We start from the raw sequence: 21,785 nt of genomic DNA, 5'->3' as shown, positions 1-21,785 counted from the left end.
TAAGAGAGTGATTATCTGGCAAAATGCAGTGGTAACGTGTCATTTTTATATTATTTTTATATTGTATACGTTGACATGTTAAGTTGTCAAAAGGTTGAGCTGGATATTGTCATTTTTAAATTGTGAAAAATTATATTGTCTGTTACTTCGTTCGCCCCACTTTCATCACTGCAGCCACCATCCACTCCCTTTTCGCCTCTGCCTCCGTTCGGCCCCGCTTACATGACATTCACTGAATTTGTCATGGGAAGATGGGGCAGCCAAATTTTGTCTTTGATTCACTTCCCAATTTGGGAACCTTCTCTTTCAGCTTCCCCTAAATCCAAACCTAGAAAATTTATGAACCTTCTCTTTCAACTTTCCCTTTCAACTTTCAACCTAGAGAGATCTTCTTCCCACCGAAAGTGTAGTAGCCGTGGGTGAGGTGGCCGCCGGAGGGGAGATCCAAACCCATGATGCGGTCGTGGGGCTGGAGCAGTGCAGTGTAGGCGTCGAAGTTGGCCGGAGAACCAGAGTGGGGTTGGACGCTGATGCCCCACCAGGAGGGATCGAGATGGAAGGCCTCGAGGGCGCGGGAACGGCATAGGTTCTCAATCTGATCGATAAACTCGTTGCCACCGTAGTAGCGATTGTCGGGCATACCCTCGGAGTACTTGTTGGTGAGGGCACTCCCCAGCGCCTCTATGACAGCGAAGGAAGTGAAGTTCTCTGACGCTATGAGCTCTATTCCCCGACACTATGGGCAGTCTGCAGCTTTGATTGGTGGCTATGGAGGTGCTCTGTGAGTTTGGGGTTTGGGTGAACGGAGGTGATGAAGTATTTGTATGTGGAGTGATGAATGAGTTTGGAATTTGTGGAGGTGGGGGAGACATATGGACGGAGAAGGGAGAGAACTTCCCGCGTGCGACGAGCGACGGAGGAGGAGAGATTTCGCCTCGACTGGCGACGGCTCCGGTGGCTCGCGGCTGCCAGTCGGGTGGAGGTTTGGACGTGCGATGAAGACGAACCCTTCCCTGGGTTGCCGGTGTCGGAGAGAGCAGACGGGATCGGAGAAGCAGTGGCACGGTGGCTGGAGTTGACGAAGCAGTGGCGCGGAGGAGGCGCGGTGGCCGGTTTGGCAGAGGGCTTTTCGCGGTAGACAGAAGGAGAGTGTATCGGCCTCACGAGCGAAGAAGAGAAGGCAGCGGCGCCGCGGTCGGCAGTGGTTCCGGTGGGGCCTGAGGTCGAAACGACGCGATATCGGCGGTGGCTCCGACCGGTGGGAGGGGAGCGTCGACAAAACCATGGCCTGGTGTTTGTTTGTCCATGAGAAAGTGGGTGTTTTCGTTTTGTGTTGAAGAAGAGGAGATGAATTAGGGGTAAGGGCAGCCTTCTTGGCTTTTTTGTTTGAAGTAGAGACGCTGTTGTGAATCTAGAAGAAGGAAGAAACCTGGTTTCTGATCTGAGAGAGAGTTGCCACGCAGACAATTGCATTTTGACACCTAACCACTAACATCATCATCTCATTAACTCCGTTTGCTTATATTTAACGAAAGGGACTAACTTGACTCACAAATGTACAAGTAAAAATCCATTACAATTACTTTTCTAACAAGGAACTAAATTGAGATTTCCAAACCAAATTGAGACAAAATTGAGTATTAAACCTAAAAATAAATAAAACAAAAAAACATCATAGGATAAACAGTTATCCGATAATTTTATCACCGAATTATTGATCGAAATATCACATGTTGAACAATGATGCCATCCTACGTGGTGTACGATAATGTTATATCTGCTGGGAACCGCGAGATCTATGGCATGATAGATCTTGTCGCATCTCTACATGACTCTGTTTCTTCCATTCCCATCTCCTTTATTTATTTACTTCTTTACCCCTGTCATTAATATCTCTGTGCTACCTTTTAACTAGTGTGACGGTGAACAATGGTGTTGAGAGAAGGAATAATAATGGTGCCAAGCTATATACATCATACACTGACACAAGCCCCACACGTCAATCATCACAACGACACCGTTTTCCTAAGATCACTTTCCTTCACGAACAAACCATGAAAACCGTACGGAACCCGCCGTGGAAGCTTCACCTCCGCCACCACGTCCAGCTCCGGCGACTTCGTGTCCATCACCAAGAACGTTGACTCTCTCTTCCTCTCGTCGTGCACGTACGTCACCAAGTACCCATCGTCCTCCTCACCCCCTTCCTCCTTCGCCACGAAGAACGGTTCCCCGCCGTAGCACCCCTCGCCGAACATCCTGCATCCCACCGTACAGTCCCTCCGCTCATTCGCCTTCGACACGTCCAGCTTCACCACCCCCGAGATCTTCGGCATCGGGTCGCCCACCGCCGCGTAAACGAACCTGTTCTTCTTCCCAACGAACGCCGGGTTTATAACCGCGAAATCAAGGTTCCGCGCCGACACCGGTTGCCGCGTCACAATCCCCGTCTCCAGATCGATCTTCACCTTCTCCACCATCGCGTGAATCAGCTCCATTCTTTCCAGTGCGTGCTCCACCGACAGAACATTTGGCGCAACCAGCACCACCGTTCTTCCCCCGTCCTCTTCCCACGCGTTTATCGCGTGAACTATGTTAAACCCCGGCACGTCGAACCACTTCATCTTGGATTCGTCCTTAGCATCACTGTAATAACAGTTAAATCCGAAATAATGAAACTACATTTATATACAGTTGAAAGGGTTTGGCTACACACATCTAAACTAATCAGAATTTAATTTCTATAGTTTGCGTGCATACACACACGTACCGAGGAAGGATTCCGATCCTTGGGACCTTGGAAGCGACGGAGCCGACGGGGGAGCCACCGGCGATCATGTCGAGAGGATTCATTCCGAGCTGAATGTCGCAGAAGACTGCATAGTTCTTGGTGATGGCGAAGTCGTGGAGAAACGAAGGTGAAGTCATGGAGAAGATAGGCACGTCGTCGTATTTGTTCCCGTTACGGTCAAAACGGAAGTAGGTTAGGAACGGGGGAACGGGGCCGTAACGGAAGGCGAAGCATTCCCCTGTGTCGGGGTCTATCTTCGGATGCGCCGTCATGCTGAACGTAAGTTTGCCGTTGAAGTCGTAACGGCCGATTGTTTCGACGTCGCCGTTACTGGTAACATTGACAGCGTAGGGGAGGTCGGATTCGCCTAACGCGAAGAGACGGTTACCGAAGAAGGCTAAGCTGGTGTTGGCCAACCCAATGCCATTAGAAGGATTGAACTGTCCGGTGACGATCCTCGCCGCGGAGAGAGAGCCACGCGCCGCGGAGGCAACGAGGGAGTTGAAGCCGGAGAAGACGTTGGGGATGAGTGGAAAACCGGCGTCGTTTTCCATAGTGTATTTGTAGGTTTTGACGTAGCGGCTACAGAGAGTGGGTTTGCCTTGGGATATGCGTAGCGCGTGTAACATGCCGTCGCCGTCGAAGAGGTGATAGGGCCCACGCGGGAGGAACTGAGGGTTTGGGCCGTTTCGAATGTACGCGCCGTCGAGGCATGGCGGGAGGGCGCCCTGGACGACTTGGCACTCCGTGGGAGGGAGTTCATCGACGGGGGCGAAGTTTTGGGACAGGACGTGTCTGGGGTCTAAGGAGGGTTTGAGCGGAGGGTCAATGAAGTTGTTGATGATGTTGTCCAACGCGTTCAGCATTAGCGCTGCTGGCGCCCATGAATTCGTTTTCCTTTTTAGTTCCAGTCGTTGCTGCGGCGTCGTTTTGATGGATGGAACTGGGTTCGTTTTCGGAGTGGTGGTAGACGGTGGGGGAAGGGTGGTGGTTTGGGGTTTTTCTTCTGTTTTAACGGTTGATACTGCGGTTTTTAGAAGAGGGTTGGGCGGAGAATAGACCGGTGGTGGTGGTCTTGTCACTATGACTGGTTTAGGGACCATTTTTGTAGGATAAGGCTAATTCTTTCTCTGTGGCTGGTTATATCGGGTGAAGAACTCGCTTCTTCTATATTATTATGTCTCTTACATTCCTCTTTTATATATAAAAAATTCTTATCTATATATATTTATTTAACTTTATTTCCATTTATTTAGAAAAAAAATAGATATTTTCATTTTCTGTAGATAAATTAATTATATTTCCAATAAGAAGGAGCATCCAAGCAAAACATACTGTTCCATCACCACTTGTTTGTTTTTCATGGCAAGTAAGAGAGGCGTATACATCTTGTGAGGTCCCTGTCTATATATATGACTTCTTTTTAGCATAATTCTTTCTTCTTCATAAATCAAATTTATGTGAGATATTTTAAGTAACTAGTCCATTTCACTACTCAAAAAATCAAATTTTCTTTTCTACCGTCAAGAATTAAGAGATATATTTCACCAAAAAAAAAACTTATAAATTTAAAAAGAATAAAAGGTCTCTAGGAGAATAAAATCTATTATCTTCAAAATGTGATAAAAAATTTAAAAAACAATTTAAATCCACCGAAAATTAGTTTTGATGTAAAATAATAAGATGAAATGTTTGGTCGAATTTGTGGTCACAAATGAATCAATCAGTTGTTGATATTTTGTACTGTGCAATTCATAATAACCAATTACCAGAAATCAAAATTGTATTATATAATGGCTTGGGTGGTTAATGGATCAGGCGGTCGGTCATACAATCAGCAACTAACAACCTATCAGAGTAATTAATCAGAATAATGAAAACTATTGATCGGTAATTAATAAGAACAATAAAGGTTATTAATAAATAATTAATGATCTGATTAAATTAGAAACTCATTACAAGGTTTATAAATATAGGTTTGACATTGAAGTAATGGACATTTTTTATAATTAAGTCTTATTATAAAATCATTGAGAAAAATCACTAATTTTAGAATTAGAATGTTTTCTGCAGGTAACTCCAAACCGAACGACTCAACGGTATTTACAAACTATTTGATGATCAAGACTTAGGAATGTGGAATAGTGGATTAAGAAAGTTGATCCTCGATCTCTTAAACCTAAACATTTTGACTTCTACCATGGGGTCCGAGGACGAGAGAAGAAACCTGATGGTGACCACGAGGAACATAGGAGAACAGTCGGATCCAATGGAGTTAATTCGAGAGATGTAGTAACAAATGTAGGAAATGTAAAGGAGACATGATGCTGAAATAACAACTTTAAGAGCCGAACATATTGTCGAACGTACTGCCGGACAAAGTGAGTAGTCCGCCCAACCGTCAGTATTGCTTACCCCTGCCCCTATGAGGGAGAATAGTCAAGCAGGAGAACCAAGCAAACCCTTCTGGTTTTATATAATTGTCAGAAGGAGAAATGGTCTCTTGATGAGCTCATTTCATATTGTGTACAAGAAGAGGAGAGACTGAAGTAATAAAGGAGTGAAAGTGCTCACTTAACTAGTACCTTTAATGACAAGGGAAGAAAGAAGAATGATTGAGAATCTCAAGAATGATGTTGCTAAAGATCCATCACAAATGAAACAAAACAGTGTGATAAATGTTTCTTTTGCAATAAAGTTGGACACATAAAGAATGATTGTGCGAAATATCATGTTTGGCGTACAAAGAAAGAGTTGCCTAAGCTACCAGAAGACAATTGATTCTGAAAGATGTATCTATTTGGAGATGTCAAATCAGTAGAGATAGAAGTCATAGAATGTTTTAGATTATTATTTTGTACTGATTTTCTATTATTATTATTTTTTGAAAGACACTTCAGTTGTACTGTCATTTAGGCGAGATTTAATTTTATTTGTTTATTTTGACAAATTTTGTTAATTATATTAGTTTGGAAATAATGAATTCAGACTGTTTTTAAATTCAAGCCTTTTTTTTAAACTAATTCACTTTTGGAAAATAATAATCTATATATATTCTTCATACGGTGACTTCCTATTATAAATCCTTAAATATGGAACTTCATGATACTAAGCATAATATTCTTTAAGGATATTGAGTTCTGAGGAAGAATAAAGTTTAGAGGAAGAATCATTGGAAGTGATGTGATTCATAAAGTTTAAAACCTCTAGTATGTTCAGAATCTCTATAAGAACAAATTCAAGATCCTCATAAAACTGTGTTTCCCGAGGAGTATAAATCTATACAAGACAATAAGGTTTGAGAAGTTGTCCCATTACTAGAAGGCATGAACCTCATTGGTAATAAATGTATATTTAAGACCAAAAGGGATTTTAATGGTATCAAGTTTGTCTTGTGGCGAAGGGCTATACTCAAAAGGAAGGGGTTTATATGTTAATGACATACATAAAGCTTTTAGCGTGAAGGATAATAAATCAGGGGATTCTCCAATTGCTAAGGGAGACAAATTCAATCTCAATCAATGCCCAAAATGAAATTTAAAAATTCAAGAAATGCAGAAGATTCCTTATGTTTCAATGGTAGGGAATTTGATGTATGTACAAGTATGTACGCATCCAAATATAACATACATAATTGGGGTTTTAGGCAGATATTTAAGCAATTCATGAATGGATCTTTGAAAGTAGCCAATAAAGTTATGAGGTTTTTTCAAAAGAACAAAAGTTTATAAGCTCACGTATATAGGGTCAGACCAGCTAGATATCATCAAGTATTTTGACAATTTTGCAAGATGCCAAGATAGTATAAGATCCACTTTAGGTTACATTATCATGTTAATTGGTGGTATGGTTTCTTGGCTCAATACCAAGCAAACCCTTATGGTTTTGTCCACTATGATTGCGGAATTTGTAGCATCTTATGAGGCATCAAATCAGGATATATGATTGATTTTTTGTCACAGGGTTGTGTATTACGAAAGGAATTGAAAGACCACTTAGGTTATAATGAGACATCAAATCAGTTGTTAAAGAGATAGTACAGAGTGGATAGGTTTCCATAAAGCACTTAGGGACAAACTCCTTGATGGTATATCCTCTTAATAAGACTCTTACACCAAAGGTCTTTCCCGAGCATATTGCTTATATGAGTGTTTTACAGTTTAAGTAATTTTTGGTTCAGTGGGAGTTAATTATTTTTGTGTGTTTGTGTTCTATGTTTGGTTTTCATGTATATATTTTGGTTGATTATTTAGAAATTACACTTCATATATTAAGGTTATTATATCGATCTCATTGAGATAAAGTAAGGACCATTTGAAAATAGACGTCTACATGTTACATTCACGTAATTTTTATGCTACACATTCATGTCATTTGGTTCTGTCAGCATTAATGATCATTGTTGGATTTGGTTGTTTTGTTGCAATTAAAACTCCTTTGATTCTACATGCGGATATAATCAATGGACGAGACTTTTAGATATGCTTAAGGTATATAATGACAATTTTGAGCTCATAAAGTCTAACACATTTATCAGGATTTCTATGTATATATATATATATATATATATATATATATATATATATATATATATATATATATATATATATATATATATATATATATATATATATATATATATATATATATATATATATATATATATATATATTTATGACCAGTGGAGATTGTTAACAATTTTGGGTCATTCATGTATATATATATATATAACAAATCATTAAATGTGTTAGGTCCATTGTATTTTATTAGTCAATTATAAAGTGATATAATTAAGTAAATGTAGGTAAGGGCATATATGTCATGAAAGATTTATTGTGTAAATACCACTAATAATTTTAATTTGTTGAAGGGGGCAAATTATAATTATTTAAACTAAAGAAGAGTAATCGTAAGATGTTACATAAAGGGTCATGGTCCATCTATGAGCACACGTATCATTCATGTTTCTTTCTTTTTATCTCCATTAAAAGAGAAAATTCAGAGAAAATTAAAAATGTTCTACAAAAGGAAGATCAGATACCAAATTAAGTTGCATATTAATTGTTGGGAATTGCTCTATTTACAAGGGTTTATTGCTTATAATTATTATTAATATGTGTGAATCATAAATCTAACTTAAAAAATAATAAAAATAAGAAAAAAAGTTGAGTTGGATCAAGAAAGTTGAAAGACTAAAAAAAATGGTTTAATGTTTCAGTAGGTCCCTATTTTTGTTCAGAATCTCAAATAGGTCTCATTCTTTTTCGGCGTTTCAATTGGGTCTTATTTTTGTAAAATTGAATTAAATAGAGGTTTTCCGTCAAATTGAAAAGACGCCGTTAAGGAGGGTGTTATGTGGCATGCTGAGAGTGTTTTTTTAAATGATGTGACATTAAAAACATGTGTGAAATGTATTTTTTTAATTTGTGAATTAAAAAAATGGAATGCAAAGAAGGGAAATAAAATTGAAATAAGGGCAAAGTGGGGAAAACCAATTAAATTAAGTGCAGCAGCCCTTTCTCTGCAACTGCAAAATCGAAATTAAATTGGGGAAGGTGAGTTTTAGGGTTCATGGGAAGCGGTGCCACCGGCGGATTTGAATCGGAACACGGAGTGGTTCACATACCCTGGCGTCTAGACCACCTACATCCTCATCCTTTTCTTTTCTTGGATCCTCATTCTCTCCGTCTTCGGTTGCTCCCCTGGCATCGCATGGACCATCGTTAATCTCGCACATTTTGTTGTATCTTTCTTTTTCTACTTCTTTTAATCAATTAATTTAATCACTTCCTTTTGTTCTGAGAAAATGAAATTGAGTTCTGGGTCTTTGATTTGTTACCTGATTTATCTCTGGTCTTGATGACCCTGTGGTTTAAGGCTTTTTAGGGTAAGCGCAATATGTGAAGTTGAATGCCATCTTACATGGATTTTAATTGTGATTGATTTGGATAGAATTGGGGTGTTAAATTATTTCATTCGTCGTTATTAAGTATGTGATTATAATCCAATTGGCACAATACATGGTTTTAATATTCCGAAACATTGATTGCGAGAGAGGTTGAGTGGGGAAGGGAATTACCTTTATCCTGCAATTGTGAAATCAAATTATGTTTGGAAGACCTAAAAGAAAAAGAAGACTGAAACCTAAAATTCACCTTCTGCATTTCATTTTCCTTCTCTTCCAATCAAACAAAAAACGATTCTTTTTCTCCCATGAACCCTAATACGAAGCTCCAATCTTCTTTCCCCATTCTGATTTGGATTTCTCAATTGTAGGAGTGCACTTAATTTATTTTCTTTTGCCCAGTTTGCCCTTAAGTAAATCTGATTTCACCTCTTTGCAATCTATTTTTTAATACAAAATACAATTCAAACTCGTTTTTAATGCCACGTTTGATTAAACAATACACTGACCATGTCACGTAACCCAATCTTAAATGATCGTTTGTCCAATTTGACGACAAGTCTCTATTTGATTCAATCTTACAAAAATAAAAACCAACTAAGGTGCCAAAAAAGAAGAAAACTTATTTGAGATTCTAAACGAAAATAGAAACACCGAAAACAAAAAAAATTATATATGTAAACTTTTTTAAATATATATGCCAAAAAAGTTAAATTAGCATACCATTATGCATATTTTTAATCACAACTCATATTAACAATATTTCATGATTGATTATGGATATCATATAATTAATTAAAGATATCACATAATCAATTAGAAACCTATTTGTTATTTCTTGTTTTATTTTTAATATATATATATATATATATATATATATATATATATATATATTACAATAATAATATATTAAAAATTAAAAATACACTTATTTTATTTTTCTTTTAATTCTTTAAATCCAAACCACTTTATTTTACACTCATTTTTCTTTCACACTTTTTCATTTTCCACCTAAATATCTAAATCTAATATAAAACAACAATTTAAACACGGTTTTCTTGATGTTTAATATCTTTAAATGGAAATCCGAACTCAAAAATTTACCGACTTAATTAAGATATGAAGGATGGTAGAGATAGATGACAGCCATTGCAGGTAAGACTTATCAATAATGTGTTTATCGGATAGGAAGTTTTATTTATATTTATTTTGTTATTCATGTGAAGTATATCTACAGAACAATTGTTTTAAATTACGAATATTTAAGAATTGTTTTTATAAAATAAATTATTTAAAACATTTTTTATGGCACTTTTTAATTATCACAAACAAACTTATTTAAACTATAAAAATTTATTATTTTAAAATATAAATTCAAACAAAAGTTCTATCATAAGACATATTATCTGTAAACATGAATAATAAGAAAATACATTAATAAGTAATAAACTAAACAATGATAAAATAAAATTCATTCTCATTCTATTGTGTAATTAATATGCATAGTAATCTTCTAGTTAGATTATCTTTGTTTGTAGTATAAAATTTGAGTTCAAACCTGGTTATGAGAGATTGTTTATCCTTAGGTTTTTTTCTTTTAGTATAAAATTGGAATTCTTTATGTATCTTCTCGTGTTCAGATAAGATTTTCTTCTAAAATAAATTCAGAGTTCAAATCTTATCACTCATAAAGTTTGAAACTGAAAAATTATATAAAATATCAAATTTGATTAGGAATCAAATTATGAGTAGTTTCGATAAAATAATGTACTGTTTGCTCAAGGCACTACATGTAAGACCCGTAAATTTTGGGAATGGTGGGGACATGGTGGGCACCATATTTTCATTTATTGGGCTGCACACATCAAAGTGGAGGGTCCTCCTTTTGTTGGCTATGATTGAAGGAAGTGTTGAAAGAAGTTGATGGAAGGAGCACATCATACAACTCTCGGCATCCAGCAGATGGAGAAATCACATTTCAATTATTTCTCTTAAGTGGAGACAACATAATGAAGAGAAGGGACCACCACCCCACTTGGAGAAGCACCTCACGGTTTTTCTCTCTAGCTGCACCGAAGTGTCTTCTCTTCCTTTCTATTGATGAGCTTCAAGTAAAGACACCAAGGCAACCATGAGAGACCAACAAGCATACGTAGCTGCCACAAAAGAAGTCCAGCCATTACAACCATGGAAGAAAAAGGGGAGAGAGTTGCTGGAAAAATCTGGAAGAGTTGCTGCAAGATCTGGGAGAGGTGAAACGGAGAGCGTCCGGAGCTGCAGCTACAAACCTTGGGAAGATTGATTCAAGAGGGGTGTTGGATGCTGCATCCAGAGAAGTGGAGAGCTCGTGGATTTGGAAGGTGATCCGCACACTGTATTTCAAGAATTTCAAGGAGGTCTTCAAGAGGTAAGGGGAGCTAACTCAACTTGGTTTCTAGATTTTTTTGTGGATGTGACTATGATTCCAATTGCTTGATTTTGATGTGGGGAGCTGTATGGAAATTGATTTTTGGTTAAATGAGTGGAATGATTTCAAGAAAATGATTCAAGTGGGTTGTTACTATGGTTTTGACCTATGAAATTTTGGTATGAACTCTATGATGCAAAATTGTTGAATATATAATGGATTAATAGTGGATTTTCGTTCTAGCATGATAATCTATATGTGTATGAAGTTTTTGGTGGATTTGAATGTGAAATGAGATGGAAACCATGATAGTTTACCCTACTTTTTCATCAAGTGCGAAAATGGTTTGTTTTGGATGATTGATGAAATTTAGATGGATAAATTGATGATTATGGAAAGAATGGTGTGGTGTGAATGATTAATTGGTTAAAGTCTAATACAAAGTGGAATGATATTGTTTGAAGGTATTTTGGAGTTGATTTTGAGATCAAATCTATGGGGGTTTAAGAATTGACTTAATGAAGTATTGGTTTTAAGTGAGAATCTGTAATGAATATCAATTGATTGGATATTTACAGAGTTGTTTATGATGGAAGTTAGCTAATAGGTGGTGAAGGTTGAATTAGTAGTTGTTATAGTGTGTTTGCCATGTGGATTCAAAGGTATTTTAGGGGTATTGATAAGTGAAAATCTAAAGAAGGTAAATCTGAGGTAAACTAAACATTTTAAGCTTGATAGTGAGTGATTCAAAACTGGTTTGAACGTTGAAAGTGGTAGAAAATGGAAGTTAGGTTCCTTGGTAGTTTATATGTTGAAGTTGGATTGATTTTGGACTATTTTTAGGGGTTTTAACAAGTGATATTTTGAATTATATGTTCTGGGCTGTAGGTGTTGATTTGAAATCTGTTATAGAGCCAATTAGAACTTGTCCAAGTGGTTAGTTTGCATAAAACAAGAGTATAAGGTGTAAATTTGAGTTTAGGTGTTTTTGGAGTGTCAAACATGATGTGAGATACCAAGTTTCGGGTTTGATGATCAATAGATGTTTGATTCGAGTTATAAATATGTTTTCTCATCAATCCTAATGTTTAGGAGGTCACTTTGATCATTAGAATAAGTCTCAAGTGCATAAAAAGCCAAATCTGCACTTGCTGTCAACTGATACGGCGCTCCAGCGCCCTCGGGACGCTCTCCAGCGCGCTTAAACTGGTGCAGGTCGCGCTCCAGCGCCCTTTGGTCGCGCTCCAGCGCGCCTAAACGCAGCAGCAAGGTACAGAATTTGTGTTTGATAGTTTTTGGGGTTCCGGGTGTCCGTTTTGGACGTTTCTTGAGTCGTTTTGGAGGTTTTGAACCCTTCCGGAACTGTTGGTGATGGTTTCAAAGCCATTTTCTTTGTCTAAGTATGAGTTACGGGGTTTTGTGTTGTTTAGTGGTTCTTTTAGGATTGTTATCGTCAGGTAAGGTGTATTGGATTGATTATTGTTGTTTGCTTAACAGATTGTCATGTATGAGGAATGTTTGGAATGCATGATATGATATGATTTATGTGAGAAGTATGTGAATAGTGTTCGGATGAATAGTGTTCTGTATAATGTTGAATTTTAAGTTCCTTTGCTTTTGGATTGAATTATGTGTACCAATGTTTGGAATATTATTTATGACATGAATTATGTGAATGTATGAAATATGTCGGATTTTTTGTGTTAATATGGCGGTATTTGATTATTCATAGTTGTGGTTAAGTTTCAAAGTAACAATATGATTCATGGACGTAATTCCATGATCCTCAAGGAGAGGATACATGGTGGTGTTTTGGGGTTGTATAGAATGATTACATGGTAGCTCAGTTTTGGGGGTCATCCTGAAACTCCAATGGTCTTTCTTCTCATGTAGAGAGGATTGAACATGTGGTGAGGAGTAGCAGGAGGTCCTAGTCTTGGATGCTTCCATATGATCCAAGGTGAGTGATAACGGATTAACCTCGTGATTGTGGTCGGGCGGGAGTGCCCAAAGTTTCACCAGGCGGGAGTGCCAGAGCGGGAGTGCTCAAGTTCCATAAAGCCACCACGAGTGCAAGACCCGCCATAGCTCGGTAATCATTCTGGTCCGGACGAGTCGGGATAAAAAGTAACAAGTCAGGGTTTAATGTAATAAGTCTGGTGATATTGATTTACCATGTATGATTGACTTTTGTATATCACGTTAAATTGTATAACATGCTTTTTATATCTAGCTCACCCTTGCATTGTTTGTGTTGTGTGCTGTTTGGGTATGATTCGTTGGCGATGATCATCCACTTGGATGGGAGCAGATGTTGTCGAGGAGAGTCCTTTAGAGCAGGAGCTGGAGGATACTAAGGTTGCGGAGTAGTCTTCTTAGGAGTTTCCCATATGGACACGTGTAGTGTTCGACTCTTTAAGCTATTTAAGTTCGAATTTCCGTTTTCTTTTATTTCTGGATGACTGTAATTTTACATTTAATTACACGTCATGATCCGACTGTTCTCTTTATTGGAATGTTGACGTCTTGATTATGTAATATTGGTTATTATATAATCGGGATGTTACATTAATGGTATCAGAGCAGTTCGTCCTTAGGATGACCTTTGTGTTGTGGGTTTGCCGTGTCTTCTCTGTGAAGACTTGAGTGTAGATGGTATGATTTACCATTTCTTTTAAGTCTAGATTGTGAGGTGTGTATCTGACTAGACGTTTTAAGAACAGAAAACATCTTGATAAGAGTAATGGGGGTGCACACTCATGACTTTTATCGTAGATGATTTTCCTTTCTTAATTCTGAAGGTTTGAGGTAAGAAAGAGTTAGAGTTTTAGTGTTGTTTCCCTTAGAATTTCCTGTCTGGTTCTTGTTTTGTGGTGGTGTGATGTGCTCTATGGTAATAGAGGAATGCATATTCGAGGACAACTTGAGTTGTATACCTTTATTGGAATTGGGTTAAGCCTTTGAGACAAGTTCTTGCCTTGAAGACAGGAGATTGAAGACTAAAAGTTAAGCTTCGGAGGACGAGGTAAGATATTGGAGTTTAGAAGTAATGTTATGGATGAAGAAAATTTCAAGAAAACAAAGTCAGAAGGTCAGATACCATGTATTCCACAAGAAGAGTTGGGTTTGAAGGTTAGAATAAGATGAGCTTTGGGGTAAGCATGGGTGTGACAAAGTTTGAGAGATCAATTTAGTTCAGTGTATCAGTAACGTCAGAGGTTAGAAGAAAGGGAAGTGTTGGTGAGCGACGGAGTAGCATTGGGTGAGATTTGTAACATGGACCAATATATCAGTGATGGTTGGAATCTGAATAAGAGAAGTGATAGATGGTTTGAAGCTTAAGTTAAGAAAGAAATAAGTGGACCACGGGAAATCGTTATTTTGATAGGAAATAGAAGAAGAAGGGTTTGAGGAACAATGTGTAAAACATAGAACGGATTTAAGGAGGGTGTAATAGAAGCCGGATCTCCAAGTTGAGGGAACATAAAGTGTGTAAGGAGAATTGGAGTATTACTGTGAGTTGAATAACCAAATGGAGTGGTTAGGCATTAATTGCTATTGGAGAATGCATAGTCAAGTTCAGAAGAATGTTTCAAGATTAGTAGTTCGTATAGAATAAAGGTTTGATCATTGGTTGAGATGAAAGATTTCAAATGTTGAAGGAAGGAGTACACCAGAATGCCAGTTTGGTAAGAAAGTATAAGGTTAGAGAATTAAGAGCACAGTGGATGGAGAAAGGTTTTAGAATAGATGATAAAGGGTGGCTGTAGTATAAGTTGCTAAAGGAGGTATCGAGAATGATCAGAGAAGTTTGGGTTGGTTGAGATGTTTAGAGTTATGAAGTTGCATGTGGGGATAAAGTTAATTTTCTTTGGGTATGGTTTTATGGTGATGTTCAATGTTCGGCTGAGTTTGATCAAGAGAGAAGTGGATGTTGAATGATGGATTTCAGAAGGCAGTGAGTTGGTAGGTTCAGATAAGGTCAGAAGATTAGTGGTGTTGGTTAAGAGTATCTTGAGGTTGGGAAGATTAAAGATGGGGTTTGTATTTTGACGATTCCGAGTTGAAGAGGGCAATTCTTGAAGAAGAAAATTTTAAGTTAATCGGGACGGGATGAGTGCAAGAAGGTTTACGAGTGATGTGGCGTTTGTGGAGTTAATCTAAGGACTCAAGTTTGAAGTTTATATGGAGTGGTTTCTTGACAGGGAAGGAAAACGAAGGTGGTGCATCAAGTATAGTTGAGCGAAAGATGGAAGCAAGTGTTATGAGAATTCAAGATGTCTATAAATTGCAAATGAAGAAGAGATGATGTTGTTTTTTTCGTAAGTCTGAGGTGTGATTCAAGGGAGGTTTGTTGTTTCAAACAAGTTCTCTAGTGCTTTATAGTCTTTAATAGAAGCTTCGTATTTCAAAAAGAAAAGTCACCGGATATATATATCAATTGTGGATCAAATTAGAAAGTGAAGAAAAAGGGGTGTGGTAATCAAAAGAGGTTAGCATGGATATGTGAAAAAGAGAAGATAAATCTTTATGGTGTAAAGGTTTTGGTTGGTTTTCTGCAACAAGTATGGGATTTTATAACTTGGAGAAGTGGAATTCACTTTGGAGTGGGGTCTTAGGCGACACCAGTGTTCGAAATTTTTGAGTGGTTCCTGTTTAAGTCGTGCAGTGCAAGAGGAAGATGAAGGTTGAGTTAGAGCAATAATATTTTGGACTCAGTTTAATCATAGGGAGAACTACAAGGTTGAAGAATCGCAGAAGAGAAATAGAGGGCATGTTGGCATAGGCTAGTATAAGTCTTATCAATCAGGAGTGATTTCGGGCATGGTCGCTTTGTGGAGAAGAAAACATTGTTGAGGAAATGGAATGACAAGGCTATTATGCAAGGGAAGAGTTTTCAAGGTTTTGTAAGGTCATATAAAAGTTCTGAGGAAGGTTCTTCGAGGGTAATCTTTTGCTGGTTACAGTTATCATGAAGGAAGTATTTCTTTAAGTAAATTGGTGAGTAAGGAAGTATAAGGATCAGAGTAGCGCAGCGGATGATGGTGAGCATGTTATTGTCAGTAACAGGTATGCATGAAGAACTTTCAAAATTGTAGATTTGTGGTTGTGAGGGACGAGTTCTTTGAAACAGTATTGGTGTTGTTATATGAGCATGAGTCGGGGGTGTTTGGTAATCTTCAAGAGTCAGAAGTGAGTTTAGGTGTGAAAGAAACATGTGTCAGGCAGGGAAGATAAGTGAACTTTTGGGTTGCAAGCTACAGGGTCAACTTTAAAGTGAGAAAGTGTTAATGGCTTTGGAATGAGAAGAGTGGGTCAATGGGCGAAGGAGACTATTTGAGTTGTGGTCTTGAGTTATAGTGGCAATCTAGAGGTAAAGTTATGTTAACAGATGGTTTGAACAAAGAGAAACTTACCTTGACTAGTTTCGATAGCCTTAATTTTCGAGGACGAAAATTTTTGTTGTTGGGGAGAATGTAAGACCCGTAAATTTTGGGAATGGTGGGGACATGGTGGGCACCATATTTTCATTTATTGGGCTGCACACATCAAAGTGGAGGGTCCTCCTTTTGTTGGCTATGATTGAAGGAAGTGTTGAAAGAAGTTGATGGAAGGAGCACATCATACAACTCTCGGCATCCAGCAGATGGAGAAATCACATTTCAATTATTTCTCTTAAGTGGAGACAACATAATGAAGAGAAGGGACCACCACCCCACTTGGAGAAGCACCTCACGGTTTTTCTCTCTAGCTGCACCGAAGTGTCTTCTCTTCCTTTCTATTGATGAGCTTCAAGTAAAGACACCAAGGCAACCATGAGAGACCAACAAGCATACGTAGCTGCCACAAAAGAAGTCCAGCCATTACAACCATGGAAGAAAAAGGGGAGAGAGTTGCTGGAAAAATCTGGAAGAGTTGCTGCAAGATCTGGGAGAGGTGAAACTGAGAGCGTCCGGAGCTGCAGCTACAAACCTTGGGAAGATTGATTCAAGAGGGGTGTTGGATGCTGCATCCAGAGAAGTGGAGAGCTCGTGGATTTGGAAGGTGATCCGCACACTGTATTTCAAGAATTTCAAGGAGGTCTTCAAGAGGTAAGGGGAGCTAACTCAACTTGGTTTCTAGATTTTTTTGTGGATGTGACTATGATTCCAATTGCTTGATTTTGATGTGGGGAGCTGTATGGAAATTGATTTTTGGTTAAATGAGTGGAATGATTTCAAGAAAATGATTCAAGTGGGTTGTTACTATGGTTTTGACCTATGAAATTTTGGTATGAACTCTATGATGCAAAATTGTTGAATATATAATGGATTAATAGTGGATTTTCGTTCTAGCATGATAATCTATATGTGTATGAAGTTTTTGGTGGATTTGAATGTGAAATGAGATGGAAACCATGATAGTTTACCCTACTTTTTCATCCAAGTGCGAAAATGGTTTGTTTTGGATGATTGATGAAATTTAGATGGATAAATTGATGATTATGGAAAGAATGGTGTGGTGTGAATGATTAATTGGTTAAAGTCTAATACAAAGTGGAATGATATTGTTTGAAGGTATTTTGGAGTTGATTTTGAGATCAAATCTATGGGGGTTTAAGAATTGACTTAATGAAGTATTGGTTTTAAGTGAGAATCTGTAATGAATATCAATTGATTGGATATTTACAGAGTTGTTTATGATGGAAGTTAGCTAATAGGTGGTGAAGGTTGAATTAGTAGTTGTTATAGTGTGTTTGCCATGTGGATTCAAAGGTATTTTAGGGGTATTGATAAGTGAAAATCTAAAGAAGGTAAATCTGAGGTAAACTAAACATTTTAAGCTTGATAGTGAGTGATTCAAAACTGGTTTGAACGTTGAAAGTGGTAGAAAATGGAAGTTAGGTTCCTTGGTAGTTTATATGTTGAAGTTGGATTGATTTTGGACTATTTTTAGGGGTTTTAACAAGTGATATTTTGAATTATATGTTCTGGGCTGTAGGTGTTGATTTGAAATCTGTTATAGAGCCAATTAGAACTTGTCCAAGTGGTTAGTTTGCATAAAACAAGAGTATAAGGTGTAAATTTGAGTTTAGGTGTTTTTGGAGTGTCAAACATGATGTGAGATACCAAGTTTCGGGTTTGATGATCAATAGATGTTTGATTCGAGTTATAAATATGTTTTCTCATCAATCCTAATGTTTAGGAGGTCACTTTGATCATTAGAATAAGTCTCAAGTGCATAAAAAGCCAAATCTGCACTTGCTGTCAACTGATACGGCGCTCCAGCGCCCTCGGGACGCTCTCCAGCGCGCTTAAACTGGTGCAGGTCGCGCTCCAGCGCCCTTTGGTCGCGCTCCAGCGCGCCTAAACGCAGCAGCAAGGTACAAAATTTGTGTTTGATAGTTTTTGGGGTTCCGGGTGTCCGTTTTGGACGTTTCTTGAGTCGTTTTGGAGGTTTTGAACCCTTCCGGAACTGTTGGTGATGGTTTCAAAGCCATTTTCTTTGTCTAAGTATGAGTTACGGGGTTTTGTGTTGTTTAGTGGTTCTTTTAGGATTGTTATCGTCAGGTAAGGTGTATTGGATTGATTATTGTTGTTTGCTTAACAGATTGTCATGTATGAGGAATGTTTGGAATGCATGATATGATATGATTTATGTGAGAAGTATGTGAATAGTGTTCGGATGAATAGTGTTCTGTATAATGTTGAATTTTAAGTTCCTTTGCTTTTGGATTGAATTATGTGTACCAATGTTTGGAATATTATTTATGACATGAATTATGTGAATGTATGAAATATGTCGGATTTGTTGTGTTAATATGGCGGTATTTGATTATTCATAGTTGTGGTTAAGTTTCAAAGTAACAATATGATTCATGGACGTAATTCCATGATCCTCAAGGAGAGGATACATGGTGGTGTTTTGGGGTTGTATAGAATGATTACATGGTAGCTCAGTTTTGGGGGTCATCCTGAAACTCCAATGGTCTTTCTTCTCATGTAGAGAGGATTGAACATGTGGTGAGGAGTAGCAGGAGGTCCTAGTCTTGGATGCTTCCATATGATCCAAGGTGAGTGATAACGGATTAACCTCGTGATTGTGGTCGGGCGGGAGTGCCCAAAGTTTCACCAGGCGGGAGTGCCAGAGCGGGAGTGCTCAAGTTCCATAAAGCCACCACGAGTGCAAGACCCGCCATAGCTCGGTAATCATTCTGGTCCGGACGAGTCGGGATAAAAAGTAACAAGTCAGGGTTTAATGTAATAAGTCTGGTGATATTGATTTACCATGTATGATTGACTTTTGTATATCACGTTAAATTGTATAACATGCTTTTTATATCTAGCTCACCCTTGCATTGTTTGTGTTGTGTGCTGTTTGGGTATGATTCGTTGGCGATGATCATCCACTTGGATGGGAGCAGATGTTGTCGAGGAGAGTCCTTTAGAGCAGGAGCTGGAGGATACTAAGGTTGCGGAGTAGTCTTCTTAGGAGTTTCCCATATGGACACGTGTAGTGTTCGACTCTTTAAGCTATTTAAGTTCGAATTTCCGTTTTCTTTTATTTCTGGATGACTGTAATTTTACATTTAATTACACGTCATGATCCGACTGTTCTCTTTATTAGAATGTTGACGTCTTGATTATGTAATATTGGTTATTATATAATCAGGATGTTACACTACATGCCATGTAATTAATATGCCATAATTAAGAAATCTAAAGGATACCAAAATATGACAGAAACAAATTATGATATCATGAAAAACTTAAGTATTTTTTACTCAAATGTTTCTTCCCAAAGCTGGCCCGAATCGTTTTTCTTTTATCGGATATAAAATAACATTAAAATTATATTTAAAAAATGGTCATTTTTAAAGGATTTTTCAAGAGATAAAGAAAATACAATACCCACAAGATATGATTTAATCTATATAAATTTACTTTTAACCCAAAAAAAATGTAAATGTTTATCTGTTTCGATTCTCAGTATTCAACTTTTCCATATTTATTAAATGTGAAACTTAAACTGGCAGTTTTTAACGATCTTTTCATAAGTTTTTTTCTATGTTAGTACACTCTTGAATAAAATCATTTCTAACCATAAACAGTTCTATCACCATTCAATTTAACAATATACATTTACCTTCTCAAAAAGACTTTGATACACAAACTTAAAGTTATCAAAATTAGTCCATCTGACCAACACAAGTTACCTCATTATGGGTTGAGCTAAAAGAAAGTATTAGCTCAATTCAACTCACTTTTTAATACATAAAAATTTTGTATATTTTATACAATGATGGAATCAAATTATTTAGATAATTATCCAGATATTATTATAAAAATAGTAATTAAAAATTAAAGTATAATTTATATAACTTGGCAAACAAAATTAAACATCTAAAGTATTTAAATATTATTGAACAATATTTTGATACTTAAAAAATCAAATTGTGAACCTATATAATTAAAAAATAATAAATAATTTTAATAAAAAACTTATAAAAAAAAAGTCATATTATTGTTGATGAATAACGAGATTAACCTACCCTCAATTCAATTCAAATTAAATTCAATAAAATTAAAATATTTACAATCCAATTAAACTCGAACTATTTATGAAAACTCATTTTTAAATAATTTTAATATGATTCGTTGAATGGATAAAGAGATTTTTTATGTTTGATGGTTGTAAACGGGAGAAGCAGGCGGAATAAAATGTCCCCAATGAAGGAGGAAGAAGGAGATAAGAAGACAGTTGTGTGGCTCTGGTTTTAGTAACACTTCCTTTCAATTTCACTATTTGTTCAAAGATGAATCAAATCATAAGTGGAGTGTAAGGTACCACCATTCCACTCAGTTACTTCACTTTTTGTGGTCCACAATTTCTATAACTTGTAAGGAATTTCTCATGCCTTCTTGGAGTTTTCTCATATATTTTAAGATCACACGTTATTTTTATATTTCACTAACTATTTAAATCACTTTTAAAGATAATATACCATGACAAAATATATTTTTATAAATTTCTGTATCTTATTTCAAACATCATACTTCATGAGAGAGATAATATCATAAATTAATATGTCAAGTCAATAACATGTATATATTGATTTACTTTTTAAATTACAAATATTGATTATTTTAATATTTATATTTAATGTAGGTTGTTAGTAATTCTACCTATGAGTTGTTAGTATTAATTATTTAGATTTTTTTTATATAAATAACAAAGATCAATTGATAGATAATTAAGTTTTAAACTTTTTTATATATATTTTTAGTCTTAAGTTAGCATATTACTCACATTCTTAGTGTGTTATCTTATTAATAAAATGTTTTCTTCTATTTTGGATAATAAAGTTTTATATTTTATTGTGTTTTTAAATGAAAGTTTCATATTTCTTTTCAAGTTTTTGGTTGAATGTGTTTAGTATATGATATGTGTGTTGGGATTTGGATAAACTTTCAACTTGAATTATCAAATATATTTTTCTTTTCCACTTACCCTCCCTTTTTCCTTTCTACCAAACGACAACCGGAAAGTTACAAATTCTAGTCGGTTGGCTTGCAATGCAATTTGCAAGTATATGATATGCTATTATTGGATGAGGTTGTGATTACCCTTTTAATTTTTTAGCAGTATCAAATCAACCATTCGGATCTCTCACTTACAATTATGAAGAATATCCGATACTT

General features: G+C 36.7%; 1 protein-coding gene and 1 long non-coding RNA gene across 2 annotated transcripts; one reads left to right on the top strand and one right to left on the bottom strand.

Moving 5' to 3' along the window:
• Positions 1-1,677: 1,677 nt before the first annotated feature.
• On the bottom strand, positions 1,678-3,983 carry LOC108336017 (probable carotenoid cleavage dioxygenase 4, chloroplastic). Its single transcript, XM_017572292.2, has 2 exons — positions 2,771-3,983; positions 1,678-2,646 (listed from the first exon to the last, which is right to left on the bottom strand). Exons 1-2 carry the CDS (start codon positions 3,892-3,894, stop codon positions 2,007-2,009), a joined length of 1,764 nt encoding a protein of 587 aa, XP_017427781.1. The 5' UTR covers positions 3,895-3,983; the 3' UTR covers positions 1,678-2,006.
• Positions 3,984-10,494: 6,511 nt separating this feature from the next.
• Positions 10,495-19,833, top strand: LOC128194363 (uncharacterized). The gene is made up of 3 exons (XR_008245810.1): positions 10,495-11,103; positions 13,415-17,195; positions 19,508-19,833. It is a non-coding gene; the product is annotated as an uncharacterized LOC128194363 (long non-coding RNA).
• The last annotated feature ends 1,952 nt before the right edge of the window (positions 19,834-21,785 follow it).

This window comes from Vigna angularis, chromosome 10, assembly GCF_016808095.1.
Source record: "Vigna angularis cultivar LongXiaoDou No.4 chromosome 10, ASM1680809v1, whole genome shotgun sequence".
Taxonomy (NCBI): Eukaryota; Viridiplantae; Streptophyta; class Magnoliopsida; order Fabales; family Fabaceae; genus Vigna; species Vigna angularis.
The sequence above is the reverse complement of the archived record's forward strand: the minus strand, read 5'-3'. Positions and strand labels throughout refer to the sequence as shown.